We start from the raw sequence: 26749 nt of genomic DNA, 5'->3' as shown, positions 1-26749 counted from the left end.
TTTGAGGTTGTATTATAATTCAGGCCAGAGCTTTCAGGCACTAGGACCGCAGTGGGATCCTTTCAAGGCCATGTTAGGGAATCTGTGATTTAAAATGCAAACTCCCACACAGCCAGTAAGGAAGAAATATTCAAACACAACTATAGTCTGCAAGCAGTAGAAATAGAGAGATTCCAGCAGTCTGGACCTAGCACAGTACGCCAGATCTAACCCCAGAGGCAGAGTTCTGAGCTGGATCGCTACATTAAAAATGATATTAGCTTAAAGCAACAGACAAAGACAGAGAGGAGACAATTTATTTGTGAAATGGAAATTGATTTGAACTTAAACTGTATCACACACAAACTGGAGTTAAACAAAGAACTGTGATTCTGTTTCCTTAAAGATACGGGTAAGGATTTTTAATTTATTGTACCGTTGAATGCAATGCATGCATTCTTTAAACACAATGTATTGAAGATCAAATTATGGAACTCAGTCACTTGGTTGTAACATCTGCTGCTAATGTTTAACAACTGAGTACTGAGAACTCTCAATGTCAGTTTTACTAAGAAAGAATGACGATACTTGAATTCAGATTAATATAAAAAATGAGTTAGAGAAAAACTCAAATTTTTGTTCCTAGTCCGTGTTAATCATTTCATTCAGAGAGTTGTGTTAAAAAGAAACAATTAACACTTAATTAGGGAAAAATATTTTTTTTTACTGAGAAGCCCAGGTGAATGGCTAAGGCCCATACTGCAGGACACTATCAATGTTGAAACGAGTAGGAGAGAAGACCAAGTAAATCAAGAGTAATGGTTAAATGATGCCAAGCTTGGGTTTCAAAAGTCTGCAAATTGTAGAAGGAAGGGAAAATTGAGGAAAGTAAGGATTTTAAGGAAAAATAAACTGCCTTTTTAAAAAAAACATAACATTGATTAATCTTCTAAATTGTGCTGCTGACTCCAGATGATATCATCAGTGGATCAAATGTGTTTCATCAACTGAGAGTTCTAATCTGAATAAGTGAGTGACAATTGAGAGTCAGGATAATATTTTGTATTTCAGTACAACAGTTTGATTAGGAATTCTACACAATGGCAGTGAGCAGTAAAAGAGTTTGGTCAGTTTGAACTCGGAACAATATGAATGAATGGGAAGAGGTTTGATCCATGACAATTCCATTCAATGGGAGTAAATGGGAAGTGAATTGCTCCATTGGAATTTGAAGACTGGGTCAGAGCTGTGCTTGTATCAGGTGCGTTTTTGCTTGTAATTCATGATAATAAGCGTCGCTCTCCATTAAGAGTGCAGGTTTTGTGGTCCTTATTCCCCTTCCCCCACCTGTCATTTTCACCTTATGAATCTGGTAATTGTTCCTCTGAATATGGTCAGTCTTAAGAGCTCAGGATTTGGTTCTGACCAGGTGCTTTTGTTAAAGTGTAAATGATATCCAGTACAAACTCGAAGGGATGCAAGAAGATAAAGCAAGAATCAAGCATAATTATCCAGGAAATCTAACATGTTCCAGCATGAAACTTCTGAAGTCATAAATTGTCCTAGCACTGTAAATAATACAAGTAGCTTTCTTCATTTATTGCTCTGCAGCATGCTCTACTCTTCTTGTGGTAAAAGCTCAGACAAAAAATCTGAAATAGAAAATGCCAGAAATACACAAAGTCTGTCAGCACCTGAAAGAAAAGAAAGATTAAGGGGGAGAAATTCGGTTGGTTAGTGCCTCCCATTAGCACCTCCAGGGGGGCGATAACGGGGCGTTAACGACTTACCGCCCGGGCACGGCGATATTACTGCCACCCGTGAAATTCACCTGGTGGTTTGTGGCGGTGGTAATCCCCTAACACCATGACCTCCTGTGCCCGGAGATCGTGACGGCGCAGCGCCCCGGTAGCGCCCAAGACCCGAACTTCGGTTCCGCCCCCTGCAGCATCGCCGGGTGAAAACACTGGCTGCTGCAGGAGCTGTTCATCCGGAGGCTGGACGCTTTGGGAGCAATACTTAAAGACGAGGTGGCTGAGGTAAGTAAAAAACATTCTGAAATGCTCTTTCTCTGTTTTTTTCCCTTTGTCTTCGGCAGCGATCGATCAGCCTGGCATTCTGTTGCAGTACATCGGACTGATCGGGCCGGATCGCGGCTGCCGTCGGGGACCAGGTAAGCTTTCCTCTTGCAGAGCCCACAGCGATGGCCCTTCCCTTTAAGGGAGGAAGGAGCCTTCCAACGCGGCAGCGCTGCTCGGCGCAGTGTGCAGCGCTGCTCACCTACTGCCCCGCCTGCTGCCTGTTGCGCTCCAGGAAGGAAGTGAAGTGCTTGATTTAGCACTCCACTTCCTTCCTGGAGCGCTAAAACCCAATTTTTTAAAAGCTGGGAATCATTAGCGCCTGGCGCTAAGTTTCCCAGCTTTCAAAAGTTACCGCCCCCAAACGGGGCAACACTGAATTTCTCCCCCTAACATTTTCACTGCAGTCCCTTTGTCAAAACTTCATTTCAAATCCTGATGGGAGTCCTACCTAAAACATTAACTTGTCTTTCCCCTTTCAGATCTGATCTAGCCTAATTTGTATTTCCACGGTTTTCTGCTTTAATTTAAAATGTGTGTTTGTACGTAAATAAGAGAATTGATGAACATATTTTGTACACAAGTAATTGTGGTGTGATTAGTTTACCATTCAACAGTGCTTCTAGTATTCCTTCATGAATGTTTAATAGAAATATTAAAGGGGCAATGTTTTCATTAAAAAATAATTGTTTGGCAAACTTTTTATTGTTGGTTATTTGGAAACAATGTTTTTCTATTTGACATGGCCACGCTAAAAATGACAGCTGGTAACTCTGGCTCTTCCTCTTGCCAATAAAAAAGTTTGCCACACTCTTTCATGAAGACAATGCCTCTTCAGCTTAAAGGAGCGCTGTCACTTCATTGTGGAGTTTAACAGGAAGGAATTGCTCTATTGGGGAGTTTCCAATTTCTGGAACAGTTAATAACAGAATGTTCTGAACAATTCAACACGAAGTGCAGCCAGGTTGGCAACAACTGTAAGTTCACACCACATGTGTGTGTGCTGCGACTACATGTTCAGTTTCCATTTCTTGTCTATTATCTTTTTTGAAAAGGCGGTGTGGGGGGTTGGTTTTCCCAATTTTATCCCCTTTTCTTTATCCTCCCCTCTTGTAGGAAATTAAACTTCTTTAAGTAAGATTCCACAAGTGTCAGTAGCCGTTCGTTACCTTGTCCAAATTTCCATTCTTTTTTTCCTGGGATTTAGAAACATAGAAGATAGGAGCAGGAGTAGGCCATTCGGCCCTTTGAGCCTGCTCCGCCATTCAACGAGATCATGGCTGATCATCCAAACCCTAGCAGCTGGTCCCTACACCGACAGCCATCCCACCCAAGCCCTATCCCTGTAACCCTGTAACCCCACGTATTTAATCCCCCCTAAGGGCCAATTTTTATCATGGCCAATCAACCTAACCCGCACATCTTTGGACTGTGGGAGGAAACCGGAGCACCCGGAGGAAACCCACGCAAACACGGGGAGAATGTGCAAACTCCACACAGACAGTCACCCGAGGCCGGATTTGAACCCGGGTCTCTGGCGCTGTGAGGCAACAGTGCTAACCACTATGCCACCGTGTTCCCCTTGAGAAGGTGGTGGCGAGCCGCCTTCTTGAACCACTGCAGTCCGTGAAGTGAAGGTACTCCCACAGTGCTGTTAGGGAGGGAATTCTAGGATTTTGACCCAGCGTCGATGAAGGATCGGCGATATACTTCTAAGTCAGGATGGTGTGTGACTTGGAGGGGAACTTGAAGGTGAAGGTGTTCCTATGTGTCTGCTGCCCTTGTCCTTCTAGGTGGAAGAGGTCACAGGTTTGGGAGGTGCTGACAAAGAAGCCTTGGCGTGTTGCTGCAGTGCATCTTGTAGATGGTACACACTGCAGCCACGGTACGCTAGAGGTGGAGGGAGTGAATGTTTAAGGTGGGGGATGGGCTGCTTTGTCTTGGGTGGTGTCGAGCTTCTTGAGTGTTGTTGGAGCTGCACTCATCCAGGCAAGTGGAGAGCATTCCATCACACTCCTTACTTGTGCCTTGTAGATGGTGGAAATAATTTGTAGAGTCAGGAAGTTAGACACTCACTACAGAATAACCAGCCTCTGACCTGCTCTTGTTGCCACAGCATTTATGTGGCTGGTCCAGTTAAGTTTCTGGTCAATTGTGAGTCCCAGGATGTTGATGTTGGTGGATTCTGCGATGGTAATGCCGTTGAATGTCAAGGTGCGGTGGTTAGACTCTCGCTTGTTGGAGATAGTCATTGCCTGGCACTTGTGTGGCGCAACTGTTACTTGCCACTTATCAGCCCAAGCCGGAGTGTCGTCCAGGTCTTGCTGCATTCAGGCATGGACTGCTTCATTATCTGAGGAGTTGCAAATGGAACTGAACACTGTGCAATCATCAGCAAACATCTGACCTTACGTTGGGGGGAAGGTCATTGATGAAGCAGCTGAAGATGGTTGGGCCTAGGACACTGCCCTGAGGAACTCCTGCAGCGATGACCTGGGGCTGAGATGATTGAACTTCAACCACCACAACCATCTTCCTTTGTGCTAGGTATGACTCTAGCCAGTGGAGAGTTTCCCCCTGATTCCCATTGACTTCAATTTTACTAGGGCTCCTTGATGCCACACTCGGTCAAATGCTGCCTTGATGTCAAGGGCAGCCACTCTCACCTCACCTCTGAAATTCAGTTCTTTTGTCCATGTTTGGACTAAGGCTGTAATGAGGTCTGGAGGTGGGTGGTCCTGGCGGAACCCAAACTGGGCATTGGTGAGCAGGTTATTGGTGAATAAGTTCCACTTGATAGCACTGTCTACGACACCTTCCATCACTTTGCTGATGATTGAGAGTAGACTGATGGGACAGTAATTGGCTGGATTAGATTTGTCCTGCTTTTTGTGGACAGGACATACTTGGGCAAATTTCCACATTGTTAGGTAGATGGTGGGGACCTCAGGAGGAGGCTGAGATGGATCATCCACTCGGCACATCTGGCTGAGGATGGTTGTGAATGCTTCAGCCTTGTCTTTTGCACTCACGTGCTGGGCTCCGCCATCATTGAGGATGGGGATACTCATGGAGCCTCCTCCTCCCGTTAATTGTCCACCACCATTCAGGACTGGATGTGGCAGGACTGCAGAGCTTTGATCTGATCTGTTGGTTGTGGGAACGCTTAGCTCTGTCTATAGCATACTGCTTCTGCTGTTTAGCATGTATATAATCCTGTGTTGCAGCTTCCCCAGATTGGCACCTCATTTTTAGGTATGCCTGGTGCTGCTCCTGGCATGCTCTTGTGCATTCTTCATTGAACCAGGGTTGGTCACCTGGCTTGAAGGTAATGGTAGAGTGAGGGATATGCCGGGCCATGAGGTTACAGATTGTGGTGGAATACAATTCTGCTGCTACTGCTGATGGCCCACAGTGCCTCATGGATACCCAGTTTTGAGCTGCTAGATCTGTTCTGAATCTATCCCATTTAGCACAGTGGTAGCACCACACAACACGATGGAGGGTGTCTTCAGTGTGAAGACGGGATTTTGTCTCCACAAGGACTGTGCAGTGGTCACTCCTACCAAAACTGTCACAGACAGATGCATCTGCGACAGGTAGGCTGGTGAGGATGAGGTCAAGTAGGATTTTCCCTTATGTTGGTTCTCTCACCAGCTGCCACAGGCCCAGTCTGGCAGCTATGTCCTTCAGGACTCGGCCAGCTCAGTCAGTAGTGGTGCCTCCGAGCCACTCTTGGTGACTGACATTGAAGTCCCCCACCCAGAGTACATTCTGTGACCTTACTACCCTCAGCGCTTCTTCCAAGTGGTGTTCAACATGGAGGAGTACTGATTCATCAGCTGAGGAAGGGTGGTAGGTGGTAATCAGCAGGAGGTTTCCTTGCCCATGTTTGACCTGAAGCCATGAGACTTCATGTGGTCTGGAATCAATGTTGAGGACTCCCAGGGTCACTCCCTCCTGACTGTATATCACTGTGCCGCCACCCCTGGTGGGACAGGACATACACAGGTGTGGTGATGGAGGAGTCTGGGACATTGGCTGAAAAGTATGATTCTGTGAGTATGACTATGTCAGGCTGCTGCTTGACTCTTCTGTGAGACAGCTCTCCCAATTTTGGCACAAGTCTCCAGATGTTAGTGATGTTAGTTCATGTATGAACCTAGAGAGAGTGGTAGCAGGCTATTTGGCCATGGAAGGCAACACAGTCAAGTCTGTTCCTATCCTCGCCTAATGTCCACACATATGCACTTTCCAGCAGGAGTCACTGGATAGTGATCTGGAATGAGAACCCAGGCTGACCATCTTCTCCCTAGCCCAGAGGCATGGAGCTCAACTAATTCAGCTCAGACCTGGGATAGAACGTTCCTGTTAATATGACTCAGTATCTCGCAGGTGGTGCATTGACTCAATGAGACATCAACTGTTAATTATTAATTCATGGCTTTTTCGGGGAGTATCATTTCCTCTATTTTATCCCTAGTCTCCTTACACCATATGCTAACTGCAGCTGAGAATGCAGGTGGATGACCTATTCCAGGGCTCTGTTGTTGCTGCTCTGAACAGCTGCTTGGAGGTGAACGATTGTAGCCAAGAGACAACTCTCTTCGCAATTTCCATCCCCGCCCCTTGTAGGAAGGTGCCTGGTTTCCACTGAGTCCTCCCCTGCTTAAACAAGGAAGAGATAGGGGACCAGGTGGAATTGGGAACCAAACCTGCACCCCTCTTATGTGGCACCATGGTGACCGGGTAATTTCAAGTTCAACACAAATATAAACTCTTTAAACATGAAATATGAACACTGATGCAATGACATCATTGAATTAATACCCTGTAGTGAAGGAAACCCAGTCTGGCCTATGTGTGACTCCAGCATGATTGACTCTTAACTGCCCTCTGAAGTGCCCTAGCAAGTCACTCAGTTGTATCAAACTGATAGAAAGAAAGACAAGAATCAAACCGGACAGACCACTTGACTGTGACCTAGGTATTGAAGCAGGACACAACAAAGGCACACCCAGCCCAGTGGACCCTGCAAAGTCCTCCTTACTAAAATCTAGGGACTGATGCCAAAGTTGGGAGAGCTGTCCCACAGACTAGTCAAATAGCAGACAAACATAGTAGGTATATTTCTATAAGTATAACTATGAGCCAACGTTAGAGACTCCTCCATCACCATCTCTAAATAGATCCAGTCCCACCAGCAGGACACACCCAACAGAGGTGGGGCCATAGGGTATACAGTCAGAGGTGGGGAGTGGTTCGAGGTGTCCTCAACATTGACTCCAGGCCCCATGAAGCCTCATGACTTCAGGTCAAACATGGGCAAGGAAACTTGATTACCATCTACCACCCTCCCTCAGCTCAGTACTCCATGTTGAACACCATTTGGAGGAAGCAAGAGCACCGAATTTATTCTGGGTGGGGAGACTGCACTCCTGCATCTCTGACTCCATGGCCTCAAAAACTGCTGCGTGCATCGGCGGCCCACAATCCCAAAGGAGCAGTTAAAAAAAGGGGTTGGTTTACTGTTATTCCAGGTGCCATAATTCCATCATTACCCTGAGATTGTTCACATTAGTGGGACTGGCCTTTTAAAATTTATACCAGCTTTGTTAGAGTGCACATGACAGGAAATACACTGTATGGCGTATTTGCATCACTTGCCTCTCATTATAATACGCCCGCAAATATTTGGTTAGACGTATACAGCCAAAGTCACCTCTGGTGGAACTACTGTTGCGGAATAGCGGGAAGTTGACAGAATCACTCCTTACCCAAGTTTGCTCCTCCACCCACCCAGCTTACACCGTTTTACTAGCACAGCAGCTATCTCTCTTTACATGGTCCCATAAAACTGTCCAGGTCAGGTATAGCACAGATCATATGCAGGATAAAGCTCACTCTGCTCTCTCCCATCAATATGCCTTAACACAACATTACTAATCCACATTTATGTTATAATTTTTGGCAAATTTTTTCTCTTGTCCTGAAGGAGCTGGTTCTTACTAGAATATGTATCCATGCATATTTGAAACGCTCTGGTGTCTTGACCAATTGGCCATTCTTTAAGTGCAAATGTCAGCAGGCTATCCAACTGTGGAGGGCATCATCCATCCAGCAGGCTAATCACCAGGCAGAGCTTAACTTTGGAGGATAATGGAAGGCACCCAGTGAACCATTCTCCCATCAAAGGCTTTCAGGAGATAAAATTATAAGTTTAAAAAAACGTCTGTGGTTTAGTTTGAATTGTATATACAAGATTGACACCTTGTCACCTTTATTGAGACTGAGGCAGTTGCCAATCAGTTAGTAACACATCAATGTGGAATTTAAATGACTGAAAAAGGATATTTTGGTCCCTCTGGACCAAGAGTTCAAATACAGAATATATACTTCACTACCTATGTCCCTTAATTGATTTTCTTAACTAATTACTGATCCATTTCAAATATTGTGTCGTACAATGTGGTTTCCACCAGTCTGCATGATATATTCAGCTGTTTCAGGATTTCATTGTGTTTTGAGAATTAAACCAGAACTTAAAAGGCAGGGAATAAACAAGATAATTCAAAACATTTTTGTCAATTGAACATACAGGGTAAATCCTGGTTTATATTAGCATTTCATTTTGGTGGAAATGAAAAAAGCATTGATGTTTTTGGACAGTCTCAGGTTTGATCCCCTGTCTGTGCTGAGTTAGTTGATCTTAACCAGACAATGGGGAGGATACCTCAATTGACCTCAATGCCACTGAACGATAAAGGGGAAAACAATCAGATATACCATTCTCCAGTGAGCCTTGATGGAAAAGTGCAAGTGTGTGCTGTTAGCTGAAGGATCAAGGACGACTTTGATGCCTCTCATAGTTAAATAGTCACAGTCTAGGCTTATGCGTGATCAACGGCCACACGGGCAAGGTACCCCTGTAACTCTATCCCAGCAAAAGTAGAGGGGAGAAAATAGATAATTAAAAAAAACACAGGTGCAGCTCTTCTATTGTGGGAGAGAGAGGTAAAAATGGCATTGATACCAGACCAATCTGTCTGCTAACTACACTGTGGTTCTATAAGTCTGTCAGCATAGTTGGCCAAGTAACTCTATGATAGCCATGCACACAGGTTCACACACATACACACCCTACACACTTACAGACTTGTGCGCAGATATGTCCATTAGTCATCAAGTCCAATGCAAGTGGAGCGTTCCCTGGAAAATACTTAATCATTTTGGAAACCTGTGGGCTTCAAAAGGTTTTCAACATTCAGACCACAGATATGCCATAGAATGTGCCAGCCTGTTAATGTTCTCCAGACATAGATGTCAGGATAGGAGTACAGCCTTGTTTTGGAGGATTTCTAATGTACAATGTGTACAGCACCATCAACAGTAAACATCTGTGGATGATGTCAGAAATCATAAGTATTGTGTTATTGAGCAGCTAAATGCACAACATGCTAATTCTGCAACAAGTTGCACGCTGTTCCAACAGTACCTTAGAAAAGGTTAGGGGGATCGAATGCAAACATTCAAAATCATGAAAAGATTTGAGAGAGAAAATAGTGAAAGGTTATTTCCACTGGTCAGTAAATTGGGGGCTATAAACTGAGGATTAGTTTAGAAATATAATGGGGAGCTTGGAAGGAATTTTTCACAGATGGTTATTAGGGTTTGGAATGCATTACTACAATCAATTCACATCACTTAGGGAGGAGCTGAAGAGTTATATTAAAGGGTATGGGGAAGAACATAAATTTAGGATTAGAGTAGAAATCTCTGGTGGAGGAGGTCGCACTGACACAGGCACAATGGATCAATTGGCATAACTTTGTATGGTTTTATGAAAAGCTGGCCGTTTTAAGATTAGCTCCAGTAGTTGCCAGCGGAGTGTCACAAGAGGGATCACTGATACATAGTGCCCTGGTAGTGGTGGAACCCAGACTCAATTCCCCCATAAAACTGTGCTACTCACCTCAGCTATGCTGCTGTAGGGAAGTAGCAACTACAGACCAGGTGTGTCCCTCCTGCCTCAAAATGGGGAGGGAGACATACACCGGAGCAGTAATAGCTGTCCTCTTGGAGGTGGTCAGCTGTGTGACCATTTAGCCACAGGTGGTTCATGACTCAGGGAGATTTGAGACCTGGGGAGAAAGAGAGGGCTCCACAAATACTCTTACAATGAACAATAGTTTCAGCAGAGTGAAGTGGTTGATTTGAGAGCGCTTAATTTCAGTGGAATTTCTCTAGACCATAGAGTTCCAGGAGAAGAAAGAACAGTCGATCACACATTGTGCAATGTATAATTACTACAATATGACAAATCATCAGTCATTATTCCCACTACAAGTATTTGACGCAAAACTTATTTTGAATTCCTACCAGGTCCCAGCTGGGGTTTGGTGGTTTTACTCATACTGCACAGTGTTTATCCAGGACAGAATCATATCTAAAGCCTATAAACTATCAAAGAATCATTTAAGCCCTCAGATGACTCAACCAAGTTGACAATAGGGGTACTGCAATTGGCCTTTGCATACCAGGGTTAAGGAGGGGATAAATCAGACCGGGTTTCCACTCTTGATTGCTGCAAGGAAAGTATGTGTGTATGAATATCAGGTGACAGCAGGACTGAGATTGGTGGTGCCCTCCAGTGTTAGCTTGCTTACATTCACCATCTAGACTTGAACATGATGAATGGCCACTTGGGTGAGGTACTGGAGGACTGCCAGTGCTTGTGAAACTGTGCCCAACAGATAGTCAGCACCTTTAGGAGAGGAGAGGAGAAAATACTTAGATCTGTAACATTGTCACTTCTAAGTGCAATGTAATGCATGCTGTAGAGGATAGCGAGGCATGTGGTGCACATCAGAAAATGTTAGTGAATAGTGTGGGGTGTATCACAGAATGTTACCATGAGGCATGTGGGATATATCAGAACGTGCTACAATGAAAGACACAGGGTATATCAGAACGTGCTACAATGAGGGTTAGATTGAACAATGAGAGGTGTTTAGTACATCGGAGATCATTACAATGAGCAGCGTAGGGCTACAATGAAGGATGTAAGTATATCAGAAGTATTAAAGTGACAGGTATAGAGCAAATCAGAGTTAGAGAGAGAGCCTGGGGCAAAGTGCTAAAAGTAGCGGCATGGAGTGTATCAGAAAGTGCATGGTGAGGGGTGTGGATTATATCATAATGTTACCATGAGGGGTATGAGCTATGTCAGAAAATGTACAGTGAGGTGTGGTATATCAGAACATTACAGGGAGAGTTTACTGTAGGCAATAAACATATTGTTTAAAGGTGTTTTTACATATTGCAAAACTTGAGAGTTTGGATCTCATGCAGTTGACTGCAAGCCAAATGTAAAACTGCCAGGACTCACTACAACCAAGAAGACTGGAGCACTATTATGGGCCTCACACAATGTAAAAGCAGCTTCAAATTGAAATTAAAGACTAGGAATGAGATAGAAATAGGGCTCTCAAGTGCAGTAAAAACACCCATACATATATAAAAGGCAGTAAGTTTGAGATTCAATATGCAGGATTCGTGGGAAATACACAAATGAAGGATGTCACATTTTGGGATGTTCAACCATTTTGCCACAGAAGGATCAGAATATGATTGATATTGAAATGTTACTTTTAAATTAAATTGAGTCCACACAGGTTTAAAACCCACTTTGCAGCTGTTGGGTGGGGGCGGGGAGATGTGGTCGCCGAGCCAGATAGACTGGTCTAAGGAATGTGGCCTGTCTTCTGATCAAAAAACCAGGATCGTTAAATCTTTCTACAGCAGAATGGTTGGACATCCCAAAATGTGACGAAGAACAAGGCCCAACAGATACAGCAGCTGACAGGACAAGGGAGGCACATTTTCAATTCACTTAAACACTTGAGAGAAACTGGACTAAAAAATACATGTCAGGAACAAGAACAAGAAAGAACGAACTTGCATTTATATATTGCCTTTTATAATCTCAGGACGTCTTAAGTGATTCACGGCCAAGACAGCTAAATAAATACTTTTGAAGTGAAGTTGCTGTTGTAATATAGGAAAACACGGCATCCAATTTGCACACAGCAAGGTCCCACAAACAGCAATGAGATAAATGACTAGATAATATGTTTTGGTGGCTTTGGTTGAAAGGTAAATATTGGCTAGGACACAGGGAGAATTTCCCTGTTCTTCGTCAAATAGTATTATGGGATCTTTTATGTTCACCTGATGTTGCAGAAGGGGCCTTGGTTTAACATCTCATTCGAAAGATAGCACTTTCGATAGTACAGCACTCCCTCAGTACCGCATTGAAGTACCAGATCAGAGATCAGAAAAACAGGGCTTGAATTTCCATTTTTCCCAGCTGGCTATATTTAGTTCATCAAGCCACGATATGTCACCACAATTAGTTATGTAAAGGGAGAAAAGAAAGTCTGGGGCGGGGAGGGGGGGTGGTGAGAGGGCTTTGTTTAAAGTACTCCCCCATAACCTATTGCAAAGAAACAAAAAAAGGGATCAAAAAATTCATTGATATATTTTTTTAAAACATCAAGGCCTAAAAATTCAGTTGATTTGTGCCTCCCGTTAGCACCCTGAGAGGGCGCTAATGGGGCACAAAGCAACAAGCGTCCGGGCACGGCGCCGCCACGCCTCCCACGAAATTCAGCAGGTTAGCGGTGGCGGTAACTGATAGCGCCCCGTGGCGCTGCGCCGCTGGCGATATCATCATCGCTGTGTGCAGCTCCCCACTCGCGATCTTCGGTAGCGCCCCGTGACTTACCGCCAGACGCTATGCCCGATGGGGTAAGGAGGCCTACCTGTGGCCGAGGCGGTGCTAATTAAAGGGAAGGTGCCAGGCGGCCCTTTTTGTTGTTGGCCGCCTGCCAGCACCTACCCCCTCTGCCGTCCCCGGCCTCCAATGAAGCCCCTCCCCCCCGCGGAGTGCCGGCTGCGCTCCGTAAACCCGGCACTTCTCTTGAGTGCCGGGCTCTTTTGCCGGCACTCCGATCACTGGTGGCCCAGCTGGGCCCCGGGTCGCACTGCGGCACATAGTGCCACGATATTCACTCGCAGTGTCCCAAGAAGGAGGCGGGGCTCTTCCAGTAGCACCCCGCTTCCCCCTTGGGGCGCTACCGATGAATTTCGGCCGCGGGGTGCTAATTTTTTTGGGGCACTAAAAGTAGCGCCCCGGTGAAGTTAGCGCCCCAAAGGGGGCGAGACTCAATTTTCCCCCCCAAATATCTTATCTGAATGGAGTCCCGCAGTGTCAAGTTTCTTGCCACACCGCTGCTGCGGTCGTACCCTGGAGCAGCCCCAGTGATGGGAATGGGGGCCGTAACATCAGACCACTTCACCAGCCGGTTCAGAACTGCTCGACTCCAGAAAAATATGGTACTGCATACTTGGGCATCAGGTGGCTTCAGTCAGCTCATAGCCAGTCTAGAATGATGGTATAATTTTTATGGTTGTCTTATTGTGGTAAGAGATCTCAGTCCTGGGGAATATCCAGTATCATAACATAAGAAATAGGCCATACGGCTCCTCGAGCCTGCTCCACTATTCAATAAGATCATGGCTGACCTTTTACCTCAACTCCACTTTCCCGCCCTATCCCCATATCTCTCGATTCCCGTGGTGTCCAAAAATCTATCGATCTCAGTCTTGAATATACTCAACGACTGAGCATCCACAGCCCTCTGGGGTAGAGAATTCCAAAGATACCGACATTAAGCACTGCCAAATCAAGCACAGCGTGAATTAGATGTTATACAAAGCTCCTGCTACACTGTCACATCAAGCAAGCCCAGGTTGGATATAGCATGAAAACTCCCTCAACACTGCCTCGAGCACTGCAACTTAATACCAACTTCAAAAGTGCACCTTACTGCACCAGTATTAATTTTTCCATTTCCCACACCAACCATCCTCTTAGTTTCTGATCATGCAAATTAATGTTTAATTCTGATCAGTTTTATTCTGCAAACCTGTGGATTAAGACTGGCCAAACCCATTTCATTTAGGAGCTGTATTGATATGAGAAAGAGCAGACATGCTTCCCACCAGTTTGGGTTTGATTCAAACTCAAATCCCAAGAGTGAGCACCGTGGCACCCCTTGTGCAACATTTTTTTAATTAAAATCATTTCAATTCAATAAGTAAGGTAGCAAAGTTTAAAACTAATTAACTTACAGACAAAACTAGATAACTTTGCCACAACCAAATATTAGTGCTATTCTGAGGGCAACTCTGCAGTATTAGAACTGATCATGGAAAGAAATCACACATTCTGCCACCCCCTTAAGAATATAATTACACAATGAAAAGTTTAGAGAAGTTTCTACCAAGACATCATTTACTTTCAAGTATTTTTTGAGGATCATACAAGAATAAAATCGAATCAGCTCCATTTGGTGAAATAAAATACAGTTCAAGTTGTGTAATAATAAAACCATGGTTATTTCTGTCCCTTAGACATTCACAAAGGCTAGCGGGGCGATTTTGCCAATGGGGGCGCGTTGGAGGTGGGACTGCTACTTGGAGGGTCGATGTCCCGCCTCCATCGATTTGTGGCCAACCCACGCCATTTTCCCCGATTGACCTTGTTAAGCCCGCCCAGCAGGCTCAGCAGGCCAATTAAGGGGAAGCCAGTTGCAAAGCACGTCAACGTATAACGTTTCATCTATCAAAAATTTTTGACAGATGAATTGTCATCGTTTGACAGCTCTGTGAAGCTGTCAAACAGTGACATTCGCTGCAGTTTGATGAGGTCTTGCATTCAAGACCTCATCAACCTTCTTTATTTTACAGAAATGAGATGGTTGTTGCATATGAGAATGCAACGGCCATCTCTCATCTGCAACATGGAGATCCGAGAGTCTCCGCATACAAACCGACTGAAGCCTGCAGGAAGAAACAAAGGTAAGTACACTTTTAAAAACACTTTGCACTTACCTCACTTTTGCACCCCCCCCCCCGACCCCCGCAGACCCAGTACTCGCCTCGATGAGCTGCTGTGTTTTGGAGCCTTCAGGAAGCCCGCACTTGTGAGGGCAAAAAGGGGATATTCATATTTTCTGCCTGTTAACTACTTGTTAATCTTAATCCCTTCCCACCTCCAAGGAGGCAGGACCCAGCGCAGGACGGCTACCCACCTCCTGGGAAAATGGCATGGAAGCGGGTTGGGGGGGCGGGTTGGGCACCCGCCCCCAAAATCTGCCATTTTCCCGGCAGTCCCGCCTTCATACCCGCCTCCCCAGGGCTGGCAAAATCGCCCTCTAGGATTCCAATCAAGTCCTCTTTATATGAATTATTTAACCCTTGTGTGTCAAGATTGAAAAATATGTGGAAAAGCTCGGAGAACTAGTATTTTGGATTTTATGCTTCAACATAGAAGACAAGAAAATAACATTGGAATCAGAGAATCTCCCACTGCCAGCGTTTGTGGATGGATAGGATTATCCGACAAGAGTTGTGGCTTCAGTGGAATTGGTAGGATATATTAGCTGATTAAGGTGTCAGTGATTTGGATACCAATGGTACTATTGAATGATTGAGGTGGACAGGAGAAGATACAAAACAAAATGGAGGATGGACAAAGGGCAGAGAGAGAAAAAAAATATGGAACATTGGTCAGCAAAGACGGAGAAAAGAAAGATGGTGGAAAAGGAACAAAGAACCAGGAAGCAAAGGCAGATGAGGTAAAGGATGGTGGATAAATGGAGGAGGGAAAAATAAAATATATTCAAAAGGTAATAACATGATAAGGAGAGAAGAACATGAAGGCAGATGAAAATTGTCTGGGATGGAAACAATGACCCTGATAATCTTAGGTAGTTAAAATGACCCGATACTGAGGGTTAAACCGATTCAGAATGACATTTACTCAATGACCTCTACTGTGGTTGACACAGCCCTCGACCGTGTCCGTTCTATCTCCCGCACTTCTGCCCTCACCCCTGCCCCACCCTCCCGGAACCACAATAGGGTTCCCCTTGTCCTCACCTTTCACCCCACCAGCCTCTACATTCAACGGATCATCCTCCGCCATTTCCGCCACCTCCAAAGTGATCCCACCACCAAACGCATCTTCCCCTCCCCTCCCCTCCCCTTTCAGCATTCCATAGGGACCGCTCCCTCCGAGATACCCTAGTCCACTCCTCTATCACGCCCAGCACCCCTTCCCCTTCGCCCGGCACCTTCCCGTGCAAGCGCAGGAGATGCAACACCTGCCTTTATACCTCCCCCCTTCCCACTGTCCAGGGCCCCAAACACCCCTTCCAGGTGAAACAGCGATTTACTTGTACTACTTGCAATCTAGTATACTGTATTCGCTGCTCACGATGCGGTCTCCTCTACATTGGGGAGACCAAATGCAGATTGGATGACCGCTTTGCGGAACACCTCCGTTCAGTCCGTAAGGGTGACCCCGAGCTTCCGGTCGCCTATCACTTTAATTCACCGCTCCATTCCCACTCAGACCTCACTGTCCTTGGCCTCTTGCATTGTTCCACGGAAGCTCAGCGTAAGCTCGAGGAACAGCACCTCATCTTTCGATTAGGCACTTCTTCCGGACTCAACATCGAGTTCAACAATTTCAGATCATAACCTCGGCCCCCATTACATTTTTGCTTATATTTTATCCACATCTTTGTTTTGGCCCTTTCCCCCCCCCCTTTTTTTCCCTCTCCCACATGGCAGCTGTCTCCCATTCTGCCAGAACATTTCACACCTAATCTAGAGCCGTCTTTTGTCTCCACTAATCCTATCACCATCTCGTCTCGTTTTGAATTCCTCTTAATGTCTCTTCTCTTTTGTTCTCTCCCAGCCCTGCCTTTCGATCTATTTCATTTCCTTTCCAGTTTTGAAAAAGGGTTAGACCTGAAACGTCAACTCTAATTTCTCTCCACGGATGTTGCCTGGCCTGCTGAGTTTTTCCAGCATTTTCTGTTGTTATTTCAGAATGACATTTGTCCTGTCCAGTGTATATCAACAGGATATTACTCAGATGGAAGGTTTATCCACAATTTAAAAAAGATAATGAATGCATAAAGTGGAGAAAATCTGGTAATACATTAATGCTGTCATGTGGCGGTTTAATTAAAAAATATTTTACAAGAAATACTACTTGTATAAAACAAAAACTATTTTGTTAAACTTAATAAGAAAGGGCTGTTGTTTTGGATATATCAAGTTACTCGGGGAAAGAGTCCACAGGGGAGTAATGTTGCAGGATTAGCTGTATACAATTAGGAATTTGAAGATAGATATTACAGAAACTTTAATAAAAAGAACATGAATACTCCAGAAATTCTATGTTGCTTGTCTCAATTTAAGAATTAACTTTCAGGCATTTGGCAACTCAATGCTTAATTCTCAGTTATCACACAGCATCGGAGTGTACAGCACGTGTATATACTCCCACACAGAGTGATTCAGAGCTTGTTTATGAAGTGTTATACAGATATCTTGGCAACACATGCCACAAGCATGTGGAGATGTTATCATCTCACTGCTATCTTTTCTGTGCATTTTCAGGTCCAGACTCCACTGCTGTGTGAACGTAGGCCAGAAATACATTAAGACAATGTGGAGTTTGTAAAAAAAAGGACTGACCTCTAACCCTGGGTTCAAATCAAGCCCAGAGAGAGAGGATTAAAGTCTTTTTCAAATAGAGGAACATGGTGAATTCATGTTTAGAACGGTATTGTTTCATTCTCTAGGACATGAGTTTGAATTGTTCCCCACCACAACACCTTTGAAGTCCACCCCCTACACCTTCAAAGATCCAAACAACTTGAATTATCTATTCTCACAGCTTTCTGGGTTCATGTTGCCCAACCCTTTTAGGCTTCATTTCCTCTGTCATCTTCCAGAGTCCATCTCCACATCATTTCAGATTTCATCTCCATCTCAGCTTTAAGGTTTACCTCTTTCGCATATATCAGCTCCCACCCTATTTTCAGGCTTCACAAGAACACAAACATTGGAATGAGAGAAGATCATCTTTTCCACCCAGTTTGCTTCGATTGAAGACTGCTTCTTAGACTGGTGATTCAGAGAGATGGTTTTACCACCATCCTGCCCCCGCACTAAGCCTCTATCTTTCCACTTGACCACTAATTAGGAACATTTCCTTTTCCTTTCATACTTTGTTATTTCATTTATTTTTTCAATTCTGAATAAAAAGTTGAGCTTTGAGTCATATCCAATCTATGGTTTCCTGAATTTTTAATTAAAGCAGTAATTAAATTTTCTGGTAAATTTGACACTTGAAATGGCCATTATTTTATCCTGCAAATCTATTTTTGAACATCCATCTACTGATCTAATATATTAAAAAATCTTACATTTGTGCCGACTCCCTGACTACTTCTTGTCACATTTTTGTCAACCTTATCTGGTAATTTTTATTATAGATTCCTGCATCCACATTTATAAAGAAAGCTGCCTATGCAAATTTATAATATTGCAGTTACACCCTTCTGACACTGTGACATTGTGTCACCTCAGTTTTGCACCTTCTAGCTCCTTAACCTATATTCGCAAAACTCTTCTATGCTAACCAAGAGAATCAATCAAATCACTCATAATACCTAAAAATCATCCACCATATTTTCTCCTCAGCCAGTTGATTAAGGGATCAAAATCGGGAATGTATTATAAAAGTATTTAAAACAATTACACATTTCACAATAGCATGATAACTTAATTATGATATATCTTTTTGAATACCTTCATTAATGTTCTTACCTGAAGAATTCAGCCTCTCAATAGCTTGGCTTGGCCTTTTCTCTAGAGCTATGACTGGCAGCTGAAAGAAGATCCCACAGTCTGAGCATGTGCCATTTTCAGTTTCCCAGGATGCCTCAGTGAGATTCTGTCAGCCCAACAGGAAGAATTTTTTTTTGACCTCTAGTAGTATGGCCCTGAAGATCTGCAATATCACTCCATTGGCATAACCATGGCAGAGCAGGACTTTCATCCTGGTCCTCCTGAGAGTCAGAGGCATTTCCATAAAATGGGTGGGTGCCACAGTTAGTAGCCGTGCAGCTGGAGTGCCCAAGAAATTGGTGGCAGAGGCAAGTCGCTGGGTAGAAGTGATTGCAAGTGCAGATGAAGAGGGGTGGTTTTCAATAAAACTTGGCCCTTTTCCGGAAAGGCTGGTAGCCATACTGCAGCTGATGTAGGGCCAATTTCCACAACCTGACAGTACTATACACCTGCTTCATGCAGGCGTACAGTGTCCTGGGGGAGCAGAGGGGGACCTGCTGAGAATTCCAATGGATTGCTTCATCACACCAGCCCTATCTCCTTCCGTGATGTCAGGTACAAAGATGGTGGATGTAGAACTGTCTGCCTGTAGGAAACTGTACATCTAAAAAGAGGGAAGTGACCTGGCATTAATGGGTCCCACCCAATTATGCCCCCACTAACCCCTGCCCACCTTCACCTGTCTGAATGGTTGGGCAAGGACTAGCAAGGGTATAAATTGGGATAGGACCTATTAACATTCCCAATTCATTGAAAATTGAAAGAAAATTAGGGCCTATGTATCCATTTGTTTTTCCAAGTTATTTGAAGTAAAGCTAGAGAATGAATTTCAGAGCAATCATCAATTCTTTTTTGCTACAGAGGGGCTAGTGGGGGGGAGAAACAGAAACCGGTAGACATCATTTCAAATATGTTCAATAGTACTGATTGCGCTATGTGGGGTCAGACCTGGGGAAGAGCACAACTTTCATCTGCCTACCATTGGTGCCCCTAAACTCTTAGGGTTGGGCGGGCTCCTTTGAATATTTTGAGCAGACACCAGTGCCATTTCCAGTACAACTGGGGCACCTGCCACACCCATGGGGGAAGTATTTCTCTGGGGCACTTTGCCACAGCATCAGTGGTTCTGCGAGGTGATGAACCATATTAAAATTAAAATATATGGCCAATCCCCTGCTGATTTAGACATTGTAAGACCCCTACTACTAACCCAGCATTAATCCGATACGGAACCTAGGACCTTGCTGTTGTGGACAGCTCAGTTCCACACCATATTTTCTTTAAATCATTAAAAACTCCCAACATAAAATGCTAATCCTTTAATTATCACAAAGCCTCACATCGAAGGGAAAACATTCCATAAAGCCAATACTATTCTGTTAAATTGGAAGATTTGGTTAGGGTCTGGTGAGGAGTGTACCTCCGCAAATGCACACGTAATTCCAAACAGTCCTTACTGGTCCACAGATGCAGTATAGAATATATGCATCTCTCACTGAAAGTAACTTCCTTTAACCGTTCCTGGTTCATTTGGTTTATTGGAATTGTTAATGGGCATCAGCCCAACTGTATAAATTAGATAAACCAGATTTTTAAAGTTCTTCGTAAGGAGAGGGAGAAGAAAACAACCACAGCAACTTGTCCCTCACATCGTTGCAGCCATGATTTGCCAGACATAATTCCTCATTTGGCCACAGCAAAGCTAGCCAGAGAGGAGAAGGATAGATGAGTTACCTCCTGTCCACTCGTACACACTCCTGAGCGCAAAAGCAGCAGCCTTTCTCCCCCATAAATGGCATAAGATGTGGAGAGAGCAAGTACAGTGTGAAAATTAAAGAATGGAAACTAAAAAGTGAACTTTCCCACGAATTTAGGGAGCTGGACATCACGAGTGAGTAAGACAAATGTTTGATCTCTGGGACATGGGTCCAATTCCAGGCCAGATTAATGAGATGAAAGGTTTCCCTGTATCTGTTTCTGATGACGCAGAGTCCCAAGTGAAATGAGTTTGAGTAATGTGAAACCAGTTCCCTGTGGGCAGAGACCACAGTAGAACACTGGCCGTAATTCAGAACCAACTGGCTTTAATTTATCTGTTTCACGCCAAGAGGCTACACAAGATGGCTTACATAGAAAATGGATATGCCATCCTAGTGAAGCTGGGATTAAAACACATTTGATTTTTTTGATCGGTTATGTGAGATTAATGAGAGCAGGCATAAATTATTAGAAAAATGGAGGGGGATTCATTACACCAAATTTCCATCCATTTGGTGCCCAATCCAATTCTCTGATCAGGTTTTGTAAAGCCACCAGAAGCGCTTGCCAGCTTGCAGCTAATTATATTAAAAATTATATTATACAGATGTCCATGCAATTTTCCTAGTGTTTGTGCCAGTTTGGCACCCTCATCTGCCCACCCCTAGAAAATGGGTATCCAGGGCTGCTAGCGTGTGCTGTTTCTAGAAGTGCATTTACACAGCCCTATAGCAAGACTGACAATAGCATCTTGAAGCTATCGCCAAACCTTTTTTCTTGTTTTTATAGTTTCTTTCCTGTTTCCATTTAATTGGTCAGGAAATTTTATGCCAAGTACTCTGGCAAAGCTATTACTTTTTTTTATTTAAATGTTGACAATAGACAATGGGACAATGGACTCCCAATGGGAATTCCTCTTTACTTATATCAGACTGCCTCAGAGGGAGGCTGCCTCACCTACCAGCATCCGCCCACCCACATTTACAGGTAGGGAACCACCTGCTTGGCAGTGATCATGTAGAACTGGCTATACAAGAACTAAAATCAGCAAACAGCCAAATACAGAGTGCTATCCCCCGCAAGACATCATCAACTAACATGCACCATAGGGTTGGTGCTGCCAGTGACAGCAACACCCTCAATTCCTCTTCCTCCACCAATTGCAGACACAATGCAATGCTATACTACTTTGTTTTCATATGTGGGCAAAGTGGTCATATTCTTTTAAATTTACCCACTACCCGTTAAAAGGCTGCTTACACACTCTTCTTTGCAAACTCCCAATTCAGGCTCACTGAGTCGGGAGCTCACCCACACTATACATGATGATCAGCACATCAAAGGTGAGGCAAATGTCAATAATGGAGCACCTGACCAACACCAGATCAGGGGTCCAATTGGAAAACCTACCCCTCTAGGAGTAAATGCCCAGGCCCCAGGAACAAACGTTTTGGCCAATTCTTCAAGTAGCTCAGCAACTGCCTTTTCCTCCTGCTGTGACAGGCCCCAGGCAAGTTTCCACCCCAAGTCTAGTGCAACTTCCCAAAGAGGCAAGGGATCCCACTTCCTAAATGCAGATAGCTCCGGGGCCGGAAATTTGGTGAGGATCAGGGGATGTCTCTAGTGAGTGTGTCCCCCAATCTGAAAATCCAAGCCAGTGTATACAGCAGGGTTCACCTCATCAGTGGCTTTTTCAAGAGGAGATGAAATTATTAGATGACACCGTTAACAAATTCGATCCATAAACCTTACTTTTAAACTGCAATAACCACAAGTCGCACCAACCCTAGCAAAATACTTGCACGGAAAGGTGCAAAGACATGGTTAAGCACGGCAAACATGCGCACCTGTCAGTATATTAGGACATATATGCAATATTACAGCAGCCAATGACAATGTTGGCAAGGATCTCTCTGCCATTTCATAATTTGTTTTAAAAATTGTTAAGTAAAATATTGTGCCCATACAGGCTATGCATTTGCCAATATTTTGGTTATGAGCATTCACTTAAAACATTAGGTGATGGGCAAAATAAATCCCTTATTCACAATGAAGCACGAGTGTCGGTTTGGGCTGGCTCTACAAAAATAAAAGTTTTATTTGGCTCTTAAACTTTCACAGGCAGCAGCCAAGTGCCTGCAGGCAAAAAGGATTAGGCTGAGTGACAGGAAAATATCCCATTATTGCTTTATGAGAAAGAGCTGCAGTCGCACTCTAGTATGAGGCTCTCTCCCAGAGCTCTACTTCCATCTGCGGGAAACCAAACACATTGCAGCAACAGGATATTAAGAAGTATGAATGTTCTGTCGGATTCAAAGTCCAGATTGCAGGAATAGCATTGAAAGTCGGTGGTATTCCTTTGTTCGTTATTTTAAAGGCCCTTTTATAATAAATTGGTTAATGCTGCCATTAAATGCCAGACAAAGATTATATGAATGCATTAAATGTTCATTGACTAATATCAGCAACAGTAATTTTAAGACATTTGGCAAATTTTCCTCACATTTCCCTATAAATCAGTTTTCTCGGTTCACCTTCTTGTATCAATAATTAAGGACCAATAAAGACAGTTTTCATTGCCAATTTAAAAACCTAGGTTGAGTGTTTTTCAGTTTTATTTTTAGCAATGAAAGAAAACCAGTGAAAACATTACAGCCCAAAGAACAGGATAAACCCATCATTAAACCTCAAGAAAACCAGTACGGCAGAGTTAAACTAAATGCCATCAACAACTATTTATATAGTTCACACACTATTTGTATCGATCTCAATGGCACTTTGCAATGTAATACAAGTTTCAATGATCATAAAATACTGAAAAACTATTTTAGCAGTAAAATGCATTTATAGCAGTAAGGTTGCATGTCACGATCATTGCATTTGTGATTAATAAATATTTTTAAAGTATGACCGAAATAGTTCATGCTAAAGTTTAATTGTGCAGTATGTGCTATGAACTGTATGTTGTGATTATCGTATGCAGTATATCCATTTTGTTAACATAACTGTAGTCATTATCAAAGCTCTTCAACCTGCGCCCACAGCTGCAATGTGTCTGCATTTCTAGACCTGATTTTTGGTAAGAGATCAGTTTTTTCTGATTCACAAAGCAAATAAGAAATTTGAGAATTTATTGGTGTGAATCAGTAAACATTGATTTTAAACGTTACTATTTATAATCCAGGTAATTTTTCCTGTAAAATATAGGAATCCTACATTTTAACAGACTCTTAAAACAAAGGATATAAATTTTCATGTTCAGTATTGACAAGAACGGACTGAATATTTTTCTTTTTTATTTGAGCAGGACCTCATTCTTCACAATGAGCTGGTTACAGATCCTAGCCATTATTCTGTATTTTGCCAACCAATCCTTGTCCTCTGGCATAGACCCCAACATGACCTGGCACAGACACAAGATCCCAGTGTTCCTTCCCCAAGAAACAGTGAAGTTGGACAAACCCCGATTCTCTGCAAAAGCCAGGCTGGAGCTGACAACCCACTGCAATGCGGAGTGCCTGTGGAGAGAAGCTCACCCTACCTTAGAGGACTTGAAGGAAAATCTCTCTTATGAAACAGTTTACACCAACGGCACTCGAACCCTCACTGTGGTGGACATCCCCGACTTTGACCTCAGTGCCCTGCTCTCAAAGCCATACACCACCCTGCGGTCACGCCGCAAGCGACAGATTTTTGGGGTGGACGGCAGATTTGATATCCGCGGGAAAAAATTCCTGCTCAACTTCCCCTTTTCTACAACGGTGAAAATCTCCACTGGGTGCACAGGCGTCCTGGTGTCAGACAGACATGTGTTAACAGCAGCGCATTGCATCCATGATGGGAAAGATTACGTCAAGGGGGCAAAAAAATTAAAGGTTGGGTTTTTAACAGAGAATCCCAAAACCCAGCTGGCAAAAAGTTCAAAGTTTCCACCAAAATTATTGACAAGGTGGGCACGTGTCAAACGCACACAGGTGCCAAAGGGTTGGATACGGTCTCAGAACGACCTCAGTATGGACTATGACTATGCTCTGCTGGAATTGAAGAGGCCTCACGACAGGCCGCACATGGAGATCACAATCATGCCAACTACAGACCAAGTGGCTGGCAACAGAATCCATTTTTCAGGATTTGACAGCGACAGGCCTGGGCAGCTGGTGTATCGATTTTGCCCAATAATCAATGAGACGCCTCATCTCATCTACCAGCACTGTGATGCCCAGCCGGGCTCCAGTGGCTCCGGTGTGTATGCCAAATTATGGTTGCCAGAGAAACATGACTGGGAAAGGAAGATTGTCGGAATATTTTCAGGACACCAGTGGGTGGACCTCAACGGGATGCAGCAAGATTACAATGTGGCGGTTCGCATCACACCGCTGAAATACGCACAGATCTGTTACTGGATCAAAGGGACTTATAGCGATTGTCGTTCCGATTGAAGCCCTCAGACAGCATCACAAGGAAAACCAGAATGGCACTGTCCGTTTTAAACATTCAATACCAAACGTTTCCATTCCCTGCACATTTACATTGAGGCCTTGCACAAGAGTATAGACAGTGGAGCCTTCCTAAAGGCATAATTTTTCATAGAGATCGAGGTTGCTGATGAGAAGTTGGGGAACTTTAATGCATCTAGATTTGGTATGTCCAGGATAAGGTTGCCACCTTCGCTAAGTTTAAAACTAAACAGGGTGCAAAATTAGGGCAGGGGAGGAAGTCATGGCTCGAGCTCTCACTTTTTCCCCTAGCTGATGGTAACAATTCATTGAAAATTGACATTAGAAGCATGTGTGAATTAAATGGATTTCATTTTAAAAATCAGACATTTGTTGGTGTTCAATTTTTATTTTAAAGAGTCAATCAAAAAGGATTGTCTGGTCAAATAAAAAGATTGGTGGCAACCCGATTCCAGGAAAACCTGCATGCTGAAGTTGCCAGTTTTTGTCCCGAGTAGTTCAGAAGCAGATGGAGTTTGGTTACAAAGAACAGTTCTTTCTCTAGTTTGTACAGTCTTTGTGAAGTGAATTTCAAAAAGATGGGAAAATGAAAATCTGGGGAAACCAAATGGAGATATATATTTAAAACATCTAAATGCACACAGTTGATGGTGTGCTGTCACCAAGTCCTTTTCAAGACCACTTTCCAACCTTCAGTTATTAAGTCATGCTTTTTCTCCCTGTCCATTTTGTTTGAATGAAGCTTTCACCTTCCAGCTACTGTCCTGTCAGAGTATGTGAAGGAAAGTTAATTTTATTGCCTTTCACAACAGAAACTGCATCAATTTGGCATCGACACCATACAGTAATCACGGAATCTTCTGGAATTGTCACAATGGTTAAAAGATGCTTTTCCTTGATAGTATTTTTTTTAAAGTTCTAAAATAAAAAAGAGGCCCCCAAAACCCACAATATTTTAGGGCATGTGGGATGAGTTACCAGCAGACAGAGACAGAACTTTGGGCAGCACCCTGTTACACCAGATCTCTGCCTGGTTAGGGCTGCACTGGGGCTCCCTGGGTGGTGGTAGGGGATGGGGTGGGGGAGCGATTTGCTCCTTTGAAACATTTGAATAGTAGCAGGGTGATGTCACACGTGTGAAAATGTCACCAGTCCTATGTGGTGCCCCCAGCTTACTGTACACCTGCATGAAGCAGGCATGTAGCACTACCTGCAAGGCAGAAATGGGGCTCACCAGATTCATAAAGGCTAGATTCCTTACAGAAGCCAAGTGATTGAATGTCTGCTGTGAGGAAAGCAGCCTTTTTGGAAAAGGGGCCATTTTTATTGCTTTGTTGAATCTTCTGCCAGCACTGGCTCACAGTGACTATCCAGTATTATTTGCCCTACCTAGTGGACATCCAAATGCACTTCTACTGATGTAGATGCACAGCCATTTTGTTAAATTGGCTGACCCCAGGAATTCTTACAGGGTCAGGCATGCAAGCGGACAGAGGAGCTGAAGTCCTGCTCTGCTAGCGCAGATTTTCAGCCCCAGAGTTTTTAAAATTGAGGTGGCTTCAACTCATTGGTGCTCCAATTTGCCCAGATGCAAGTTCAAACCCAGGGTTCTGAGGGCAGGATAGTCCAAAGATGTGCAGGTTAGGTTGATTGGCTATGATAAATTGACCCTTAGTGTTAGGGGGATTAAATACGTGGGGT

At 43.8% G+C, this 26749-nt stretch overlaps 1 protein-coding gene across 3 annotated transcripts; it reads left to right on the top strand.

Moving 5' to 3' along the window:
• On the top strand, nt 1–26749 carry prss23 (serine protease 23). 3 transcript variants are annotated; one of them, XM_085998580.1, is made up of 4 exons: nt 1–391; nt 1051–1240; nt 2078–2152; nt 23899–26749. In XM_085998580.1, the coding sequence occupies exon 4, from the start codon at nt 23915–23917 to the stop codon at nt 25028–25030; it is 1116 nt and encodes a 371-aa protein (XP_085854706.1). In that variant the 5' UTR covers nt 1–391; nt 1051–1240; nt 2078–2152; nt 23899–23914; the 3' UTR covers nt 25031–26749. The 3 variants fall into 3 exon arrangements, with proteins under 3 accessions (XP_085854706.1, XP_085854716.1, XP_085854698.1); XM_085998590.1 differs by lacking the exon at nt 1051–1240; XM_085998572.1 differs by lacking the exons at nt 1051–1240; nt 2078–2152 and having other exon boundaries at nt 2–391.

This window comes from Somniosus microcephalus, chromosome 1 (assembly GCF_052327205.1).
Source record: "Somniosus microcephalus isolate GS21.2 chromosome 1, FLI_Smic_1.0, whole genome shotgun sequence".
In the NCBI taxonomy this organism is placed as follows: Eukaryota; Metazoa; Chordata; class Chondrichthyes; order Squaliformes; family Somniosidae; genus Somniosus; species Somniosus microcephalus.
This window is presented reverse-complemented; position numbering and strand designations above follow the sequence as displayed.

Bases quoted from the DNA above. Each gene is read 5' to 3' on its own strand.
- prss23 (XM_085998590.1), top strand. From the start codon at position 23,915: ATGAGCTGGTTACAGATCCTAGCCATTATTCTGTATTTTGCCAACCAA.